At 35.7% G+C, this 9644-nt stretch overlaps 2 protein-coding genes across 8 annotated transcripts; one reads left to right on the forward strand and one right to left on the reverse strand.

The window, feature by feature from the left end:
- Positions 1 to 148: 148 nt before the first annotated feature.
- LOC128890205 (RCC1 and BTB domain-containing protein 1-like) lies at positions 149 to 3163 on the reverse strand. 7 transcript variants are annotated; one of them, XR_008460586.1, is made up of 11 exons: positions 2850 to 3161; positions 2539 to 2741; positions 2282 to 2440; positions 1947 to 2208; positions 1744 to 1871; positions 1408 to 1677; positions 1204 to 1328; positions 1046 to 1143; positions 844 to 974; positions 527 to 769; positions 149 to 308 (listed from the first exon to the last, which is right to left on the reverse strand). XR_008460586.1 is itself a non-coding variant. In XM_054148489.1 (10 exons), the coding sequence occupies exons 1-10, from the start codon at positions 2935 to 2937 to the stop codon at positions 629 to 631; spliced, it is 1572 nt and encodes a 523-aa protein (XP_054004464.1). In that variant the 5' UTR covers positions 2938 to 3163; the 3' UTR covers positions 331 to 628. The 7 variants fall into 7 exon arrangements, 4 of the variants coding, with proteins under 4 accessions (XP_054004464.1, XP_054004463.1, XP_054004465.1 ...); XR_008460587.1 differs by having other exon boundaries at positions 522 to 769; XM_054148489.1 differs by lacking the exon at positions 149 to 308 and having other exon boundaries at positions 331 to 769; positions 1744 to 1838; positions 2850 to 3163.
- A 2035-nt stretch (positions 3164 to 5198) lies between these two features.
- On the forward strand, positions 5199 to 9251 carry LOC128890395 (T-complex protein 1 subunit delta). The gene is made up of 9 exons (XM_054148833.1): positions 5199 to 5545; positions 6653 to 6705; positions 6827 to 6916; positions 7033 to 7284; positions 7343 to 7426; positions 7587 to 7748; positions 7828 to 8172; positions 8506 to 8757; positions 8831 to 9251. Exons 1-9 carry the CDS (start codon positions 5437 to 5439, stop codon positions 9074 to 9076), a joined length of 1593 nt encoding a protein of 530 aa, XP_054004808.1. The 5' UTR covers positions 5199 to 5436; the 3' UTR covers positions 9077 to 9251.
- The last annotated feature ends 393 nt before the right edge of the window (positions 9252 to 9644 follow it).

The raw sequence follows: 9644 nt of genomic DNA on the forward strand, positions 1-9644 counted from the left end.
AGTCGGGCCGGTTGCCTGCACGTAGGCGCAAACGTGCCACCTCTTCGGATATCATCGATGAATGTTTCGCGAAAGCAAATACAGTCTTGACCGCAATTAAAAAAAAATACGGAACTATAAGGTCGAGGATAGATCAATTATCTTTACTTTGTAATAATTTATTAAATATAAACATTTTCTACGAATATTATAGTAAAATAATTACGCTTATGTACATATTTTAAATTCGATTTTAATATTTCTTTCCACCATAATGGTCGTTCATTGTTTCCCTTGTTGAAAAACCACTCTTGAATATGTTTATGTACCTGTATACAAAATAACATTAGAATAAATAAGACAGAAATAAATAAATAAATACTACATCGAATGACCTATTTTTTAATACATCAATCGATTCAGCTGGACAATCGTTATAAAAAAGTACTATCCAATATTGAGAAATTAGTAGTTCAGGAGATATGTCAATTTTTTAGACACATTTTCCTCTTTTTAATGCATTATTTATTTATTTAATGTACCTAACCTCTCTTCTAAGAAATCATCATTCTGTAAGCAGTCAGTTTCATTTTCATTTTCAATCATCTTTGAATTTCCAAGAATCGAGTATTTTATATGATAAATGCTGTTACGTTTTAAAAGCGCCTGCTTGGGCAGCTTTAATTATGAAATCTTTTACTGTAGATTCGTCTAATTTAGCGAAATTTGAATCATTTATCACAGCAGTCATGTGATTCATAGCGTATTTAAAACAAAATTCCTCTAGTTCCTAAAAATGGATAATGTATCGTACATTTTATCAATACTTTAAACGTAATGGATGAGACATTAAATATCGCTAACCTTGGTATCGTATTTAATGGATCTGCTGTACACAGGAATCACGTTCGTAACTGTAATTTCTTTCTTTATCATTTGTATACAGCGTCGTTTCAGGTGACTCTCGGAGTAAGCGTTTGCTAAATCTAAGAGCTCTAATAGAAAAATTAGACCATAAACTACACTCTATATCACAAGATATCTCAAGACACATTCAAGTATTTACCTAGCCCATTTTCTACGTCAAGCTCGATCTCATCGGTGTATAAGTATTTCAAAAAATTTCTGTACACGTCGTAGGAGAATTGGTCGTGTTCTATAACGCTTAGAAATAATAAATAATTACATTAGTAGTAGAAACATCTAGTACAAAGGCAGACATACCTTTGATTATTCTCTACCCAGTGTTCTTGAAACATCGTCCTGAAATAGTGGCAACGTATTTTCAAAATAGATTTATGTACGTGAATGGGTTTTCCCTGCACTTCAATCGTTAGATCACTGGTGACCTGGGACATGCGGAAAAAAACCTTTCAAGAATAGTGTAAAATAGGTAAATACATATCAAAGTATGAAAAGCACTCTAACCGGATCATCGAACGATTCTTTCAGACAATCTATTAAGTTTACTCTTTTTTCGTTAGACAAAATAAGTGGTTGATGCATCACACTAGGCCATGCGTAACAAGCGAGAGCATCGTGCAAGCATTTTTGAGGGGTGAGAGTTGGGATTTTTATACTTTGTCCTAGACACTGGCCCCACATAAACACCCGATTGTTTACTGCCATAGCTATGCTTATGTTATTATAGGATGAAGTTGCTATATCTAATACTTTTCCTATTTCTGGTACCTCCAACTGTAAAAAAGTAAATGATTTTAATTAATTATAAACCATTATATCATCGACGATACACGATATTACCTTTGTCGGGATTGAAACGTTCCAGTCTGTACCGTTACCTAGCTGGCCGTAACAATTTGCTCCCCAAACATAAAGGACACCCTCGTCGCTTAGTGCTAGAATATGTTTATACCCACATGTTACTTTCTCTGCGAGTACAAATAGAATTAGATTATAAGTCTTCTACATGAATTTAATTTGATCCAAGATGACTTTAGTAGTACCTATTACAACTTCCGCCAATGTTGTAACTTTACATGGAGTTACTTGATCCACATAATTTCCAATTCCCAACTGACCAACGCCATTGTCACCCCAACTGTAAACCTCTCCATTGTCGGTAACTGCTATGCTGGATGAGTCACCACAACTGATGCAAACGATTTTTTTCCCAGTTAATATGGATTTCACTTTTGTGGGTACATTCTGAGTACTGATAAAGCCTGCGCCTACTTGTCCATGGTCATTTAGGCCCCATGCGTATACCTACATACATAATGCACAATCTTTAATTGTCCTTTAGAATAAAACCATTTTTAATTTACATTTTCTATTATACCTCCCCATTGTCAGTTAATGCTAGGCAATGAGAATGTCCACAGGCTATATCCACGATAAATTTTTTACTTAGATTATTTTGCACAACAGTTGGTATCGAAGTTTGATTTGTGTGGTCACAGCCCAATTGTGAAGAATCGTTATATCCCCAAGAATACACCTTTCGTATTGTACATCTTATTAATCCGTGTAATAATAAAAACTCCTGATATTATAATACGAATTTAATATACATTCATGCATGTAAATGGTATATACCTGGCCATCCATTGTAAGAGCTAAAACATGAGGACTTTTACCATGGGCAAAGGTTTTAATGCCTCTTTTACATAATGCTTCGACTTTCTTTGGGTGAAGGGTACTATGATTATCATTAATTCCAAGACATCCGCAAGCATTACATCCTATGCCATACACCATTCCATCCTTTGTGACGATTAAAGCTTCGTTACCAATATCACCTATTTCGTTAAACTCAAAATTACAATCTATATTCCTTGAAACTTGAGATTTATCGATTTCACTTTAGACATGGTAGATACTAGATCGAATATAGAATGTAATATTACCATACACAATAGTCATCTGTATGTTTGAAATAAACGTTGATTCCAATAAACTAAAAATTGGCCACTTCTTTAAATTACGAGATATCATTGTTGTTCCAGTACAATTCGTTCTGTTTGCTTATTCTTTTTTCTCGACAAAGCGATATAGATACGTAACAATGCAACACTAGTACAATTTCTTATGTATGCCTAACAAAACAATAATATCCATACTAAACATTACAGATGCCTTTATACCTTCCCCAGAAACTTCAACTGACTTCAACATGCAAATGTGGCCCGCGCTGCGATCTGACAGTCTCGACAGCCGGAAGTCCGCAATTCCCTAGGATCGATATCCGACAAAATGGTAGTACGTTACAGTCTCGTTAGCCATACTAGTGTTGTGGAACGCGTCGTGCGGTGATAGGGAATTTTCTGACGTGGGTAAGGTGCCCGTGGAGCGCTGAACCGCTCTCCCCGGAGAGGCGCGTGAAATAAAAATTCGAAATACTTAATACGAAATAGAAAAAAGCAAAGACGTTTATTCAGTCGACTTATTTGGTTTAAATCGTTTCGTAGTTCGTTACCAGAGGTTCGATTACGATTGAACTTTCTGGAAAAATCCTCGCTCGATCTGCTGCTTCCCTCCCTTCTCCGGAAGATTCCCGATCGTCCCTTCGAGTTGTCCTGGTCCAATCGGGGGTTGCGCCCTACTCTTTCTATCGGTGATCTTCATCGATCTGGGATCCATTCCCGAGTCGGGTGGAGGTGGGACTCGCGCAGCCATGTTTGTGCAGGGCTACATGTGAAAAGGGAAAGCGCGGAGGTCTAGAGAGAGAGAAAACGCGCCAACGAGACACAGCAACCCTTAAGGAAATTTATAACCCTCTTGAAGAAGTCGCCGGAAACGCGAACCGAGGTACAGTGCGAGTCTGTTATTTTCAAGGATCTTACGAGCTGGAACAAAAGCTAACTCGACTCGAATTCTAAAGAAATGCAATCCAACGGAAATGGCGATTCGACACGGCCTATAATGAATCTATTAAGTATTTTCAGCGAACGTTCCCTTTTCTCTCCTAACTTTCGACTTTTCCACGCTTGATCACCCACGTTGAATGTTTAACAATGTGCGTGGCGGTTCGTTGATTCAATGCGTTAATCCATTTGAATTCCGCTCCTAATTTGAATATAAACATATACTACATGCGGTAGTGTTTAAGCTATTCCGCGTTGTGGCGCTACATGCCATGAAGCTGTAGAGACCTACATATAGTCATAGGTTCAAGCAGCGTTACCAACCTAAGCTAGAGAATCTAGTGTTAGGAGATTTTCGTCGTTTTGAATAAGAGACGCAGCAAGAGCCGTTAGAAGTTCGTTAGCGTTGTTAGCGTCGCGACATGTGCTCATCTTGTTATGGTTGTATACTGTGAATCAGTAATTTTTCCTTTAGTACGTAATAATGTTTGACCGTCTACTAACCTCTTGTGTTTTATGTCCACAAGTAAGTTGAAATGTCCCAAAAAAATCTGCGCCTAATATGGCTTTAGTAGTCTTGGCCACGACAAACTTCCAAAGAAATTCTCTGCGTAAACCTAAATCTAGCGTTAGTGTCCTTTCGCCATTTTGTCTTGTAATTCAAGACCCATAAGCAACTGTCTTAACTGAGTTTCTTCAGACGCCGCTAATCGAGTGATCAACGCTTCTTTTAACTCAATATAAGCGTCACCTGCTGTTGTAGCATCCAAAATATCTGCTACGACTTTCATTGTCGCGGAATCAAGATTTCGGACTACCGCAGCTGCTTTTACCGCATCTGCTGTGATACGATATGCCGCAAATTCTTTCTCTAACATCGAGAACCATAATTTTGGTTCATCTTTCCAAAACTGGGGCAACCTTGTACATTTAAAGTCGTTAGCCTGGACTTCTACAGGAGAAACTTTTTGCTCTCCCGACGTCGACATTGTTTCTTTATCTTCCATCCCGGGTTTCGGCACCAATTTGTTATGTAGCGTATTTTTACACCCAAAACTTTTATTGAACAATTACTTTTGCCCGGGGAAAGTAATCTCGTACTTGTATATTATAACACGGCTTTTTGGGTCTTCTTTTCTTTATTTCCTTTTAACAAGATGAGCACATGTCGCGACGCTAATAACGCTAACGAACTTCTAACGGCTCTTGCTGCGTCTCTTAATCAAAACGACGAAAACCTCCTAACGCTAGATTCTCTAGCTTAGGTTGGTAACGCTGCTTGGACTTATGACTATATGTAGGTCCCTACAAAGCTAAGTTCACGTGATAGCGTAACACTAGAAATTTTCGAACGGAAATTCAGTACTGACAGTACTGTCCAGTACTGTCAGCCAATTTCCGAACACGGCCCGAGTCACCGGTTTCCAGTCGTTTCGTTTCTTCGCATTGCATGTGTGTTATTACGTTGCATCGTGTGTTAACTGAATTCAAGCATTGAGTGGAATGAAATTTAGTTTAAAACGTTTGACGAATTATTAAGATTGAAATACAGAGAAGCGAATTACTATATAAACTTACTTCTAAATTTCGCTTTTAATCGAATTTATTAAACATAACCATCGTACAGAAAATGACGTCACTAACAGCAAGCGGCGATGGACGAGGTGCCCTAGGACAAGCCTATAAGGATAAAAGCAAACCCACCGATATTCGAACGAGTAATATTAATGCTGCAAAAGGTAAACAATCAATCGAGATGTTAGAGTGCATTTTGTATGTGTGATTTTTCTCGATCAATCTTCGTATCAGTAACTAAAACCTTACCTTATATAGTAATGTCCGGCACGTTGTCTCCACAATTCATTAATTACGTTTATCGTAAATTTTCAGATGTTTAACAATAATTTGTCACTAACTGTACGGAAATTTGTTACTTAATATTCTTAACACTTTAAAATACATATACATATTGTTTTTTTTTAAGAAAAAACAAACAGTTAATAACTTAGTTTACGTTATGTATCGTAAAATTTTACACGTGAGAATAAGACACAAAAGACCATAAAGAGAGATATTGTAAGTACGCAACATTCATCAAGATTGGACAAAAATAATAATTACAACAACTTGTTTTCGTGTCTATTGACTAATAATGTTTTTTTATTAACATAAAGTTATAAAAAGGCGTATTTTCCCTCCTCAATTTTGTCTCCTTTTGCATGACTCAATTGTATCATTGATATTTTAATTCATTTGGTAAACCATGATACAACTATAACAAAGCACAAGCAAAGTAACCTAATTTTAATGTAGCTTAAAATACAGACCATTGTTTAGATTAATTGTTTACTTGGCACATTGTTACAAAGTTATCCTGACTATTTCTTGAAACTTTAAGTGCATGGAACAAGATATATTATCTCTATATCATAATCAATGATAATTCAGGTTTCTAATGATATATGAAACAATGTTTCAATTGATGTCATTGTTGTGTGCACCTTACAATGTATTTTATTAGCTCTCAATGTTTCCCATTGTCATCTGCAATGTAAATGGCAGCTGTGATCTGGAGTAATCACATGAATACATTTTGTCAACCTCTCTCACAGATTGCAACACCATGATTTTAACCAAGCTACAACTTACAAGAGATCGGTTTACCTATCAAAAATTCAATATAAACTAGCAGAGTATTGAAGCAGGATAATTTATGGATAATACTTAAACTGTAATAATAGTATATCGTAATTTATAGGATTTTAGTTTAAAAATGTGTATACTCTAATCTACATTGAAATTATAAATGGGAGCTTTTAATTGAAAAATATTGATCAATGTTACAGCTGTTAGCGATGCGATTCGTACTAGTCTGGGACCTAGAGGAATGGATAAAATGGTAAAATATATTCTTATATTTATTATACTACTTAATATTACTTTCACACTCTTTGCATAATATTATTTTTGTAGTTGTTCTATGATTTCAAATAATGATACTTAATTTTGTATATATTTAGATTCAAGCAGCCAATGGTGAAGTTACAATTACAAATGATGGTGCTACAATTTTAAAAGAAATGAATGTTATACATCCTGCAGCAAAAATGGTAATATTTTGTTCTATGTAGGAAATATTAGATTTTCAGTATTTATATAATTGCTTCATTGGAATGTTATGTTATTAAGTAATGTTTTTACATTAATTTTTATTATTTCTTTTTAGCTGGTTGAATTATCGAAAGCACAAGATATAGAAGCTGGAGATGGTACTACCAGTGTTGTTGTAATGGCTGGGTCTCTGCTGGAAGCTGCGGAACGTCTGCTACAAAAAGGAATACATCCTACGTTAATTAGCGATGCAATTCAGAAAGCTGCAAATGAAGCTGTGCACATAGTGACTTCTTTGTCTATTCCTGTTTATATGGGAGAAAAAGACTCGTTCATTAAAGCTGCAGCAACTTCGCTTAATTCTAAGGTATATATTTCTTATTGGTTGTTTGTTATACATAATATATTTTATATTATTCTTGTAGGTCGTCTGTGAACAATCGAGTCTTCTGGCACCTTTGGCCGTGAATGCAGCATTAAAAGTCGCAGATAAAGGTGTTGATCTTAATGTAAGAAAACCAATAAGTAAGATTATGCACTTACACGCACTTTCCAAGATAAATAAAGAAGCTTTTTACTAATAATATGTAATAAGAAAGCTTATGATACTCCTGAAATACTTAATAATACTTATGGATTAATTTCATATCTTTTACATTATGTTTATAGAATATAAAAATAATTAAAAAATTAGGCGGCACCGTTGAAGATACCGAGCTTATAGAAGGATTGGTATTTACACAAAACTCCTGTAATATCAATGGGCCAAAGAGTATTGTTAATGCAAAAATAGGTTTAATTCAATTTTGCATTTCTCCACCTAAGACGGATGTAAGTATTTCAAGGAAAACAAACATTTCACATAAATACGTTCTAATGTTTCAATCCAAGTTGAATGTTGTTATTTCAGATGGACCATAATGTCATTGTATCCGATTACGCTGCAATGGATCGTGTCTTGAAAGAAGAGAGAGCTTACATACTAAATATTGTGAAACAAATTAAAAAGTCTGGTTGTAATGTACTACTCGTACAGAAGTCCATTCTCCGCGATGCTGTCAGCGATTTGGCCATACACTTTTTAGATAAGATCAAAGTTATGGTCATTAAAGATATTGAACGCGAGGATGTATCTTTTGTTTGTAAAACATTAGGTTGTAAGCCAATCGCATCCTTGGATCATTTTGTTCCTGAAAATCTTGTTAGCGCGGGTCTGTGTAAAGAAGTACAAACTGGAAATTCGAAGTTTGTTCAGGTCAGTGTCACGTATTTCGTATTTTTATAAACAATTTATAATATGGTTTCCAATATTGAAATATTAATACTAGTCCTTTGACCGCGTACGACGAACATTACACATGATGCAAAATACTCGATTCAACGATTACCAGACAATTATATTACATATAACATAAATAAAGCCTTCGGAAACATCGTATTATATAACTTTACGTTCAGAATTTGCTTTCGCGACTATTAACGAGTTTTTATTTTTCCAAGTGCACTAGTTAAAAGTTTTATATATTTATCGGGCAAAATGACTTCTACAAACTAACTCATATCATTCGAAATAATTTTTCTATTGTAGATCACGAAGATTCAGAATCCTGGACGAACTGTAACTATTCTTGTACGTGGCAGTAACAAATTGGTTTTAGAAGAAGCCGAACGATCTTTACATGACGCATTATGCGTAGTTCGTTGTTTAGTAAAGAAGTCTGCTATCATTCCTGGAGGAGGAGCACCTGAAATTGAACTCGCATTGAAACTGGAAGAGTATGCACAGACTTTAAGCGGCGTTGATGCTTACTGTATCAAAGCTTTCGCGAATGCATTTGAGGTGAGTCGTAAGATACTTTATTTGCTTTGTTCTTGAACAATGATTTTTACATTTTTCTTTTTGAATGGTATAGATAATCCCATCAACATTAGCAGAAAATGCTGGATTAAACCCCATCGCAACTGTGACGGAACTACGAAATCGACACGCGTCAGGCGATTATGCTACGGGTATTAATGCACGAGTGGGTGCGATTACTAATATGTTAGAGCCACAAGTAGTTCAACCGCTTTTAGTTTCGCTAAGCGCTATTACGCTTGCTTCAGAAACTGTTCGTAGCATATTAAAAATCGATGATATTGTGAATACGAACCAATAATAATACGGAATACCAATTTTATACTTAAGCTGCACTGTAAACTTTCTGTTTATGCCAATCACAATTTGATTTCATTTTCGGCTTTCAATCGTCTTTACAATGTATTGAATTAACGTTTCTGTCATTTTTGTTACTACGTTTCAAAATAAAATTGATTTGCTTCTAAAAAAAAGACGGACTATTTTTATAAACGCTTTGTATCTGCAGTAGTGTCTACTTGGTTAACAACATGAAATTTTCATTGTGTAAGATACATAACATTTTTTTAAAAATTTGTTTACGGTAGATAAGTATACATAACTCTAGCACCTTTATAAGCCGGTAACGGTAAGGCCTATATGAAAATACGTATACACACCGTAAAGGAAGAAGGTGTGGCGACTACGCGACGCGGAATTCCCAATACAAATCTAAGATCGGCGCGACTTAAATTCTACGGGGGCCTCGCACACAAGGAATCCGCCCTAGAATCAAAATACAGCGAAAAAAAGTGGATTACGCCGGACACTAACGGTCTCGCGTTTCGAAGGAAAGGTTCCCTTCGAAACGCGGTACGTTCTTAAACCGC

The sequence above is a fragment of the Hylaeus anthracinus genome, unplaced genomic scaffold, assembly GCF_026225885.1.
Source record: "Hylaeus anthracinus isolate JK02 unplaced genomic scaffold, UHH_iyHylAnth1.0_haploid 12000, whole genome shotgun sequence".
In the NCBI taxonomy this organism is placed as follows: domain Eukaryota; kingdom Metazoa; phylum Arthropoda; class Insecta; order Hymenoptera; family Colletidae; genus Hylaeus; species Hylaeus anthracinus.

What these genes read in the sequence shown, in the direction of transcription:
- LOC128890205 (XM_054148488.1), bottom strand. Translation starts at nt 2,937, where the DNA reads ATGATATCTCGTAATTTAAAGAAGTGGCCAATTTTTAGTTTATTGGAA. An exon ending in CTCTTACAATGGATGGCCAG is followed by an intron (nt 2,441 to 2,538) that starts GTATATACCATT and finishes ACAATACGAAAG; the next exon opens with GTGTATTCTTGGGGATATAA. An exon ending in CATTAACTGACAATGGGGAG is followed by an intron (nt 2,209 to 2,281) that starts GTATAATAGAAA and finishes TTATGTATGTAG; the next exon opens with GTATACGCATGGGGCCTAAA.
- LOC128890395 (XM_054148833.1), top strand. Translation starts at nt 5,437, where the DNA reads ATGACGTCACTAACAGCAAGCGGCGATGGACGAGGTGCCCTAGGACAA. An exon ending in TAATATTAATGCTGCAAAAG is followed by an intron (nt 5,546 to 6,652) that starts GTAAACAATCAA and finishes TCAATGTTACAG; the next exon opens with CTGTTAGCGATGCGATTCGT. An exon ending in ATAAAGGTGTTGATCTTAAT is followed by an intron (nt 7,427 to 7,586) that starts GTAAGAAAACCA and finishes TTATGTTTATAG; the next exon opens with AATATAAAAATAATTAAAAA.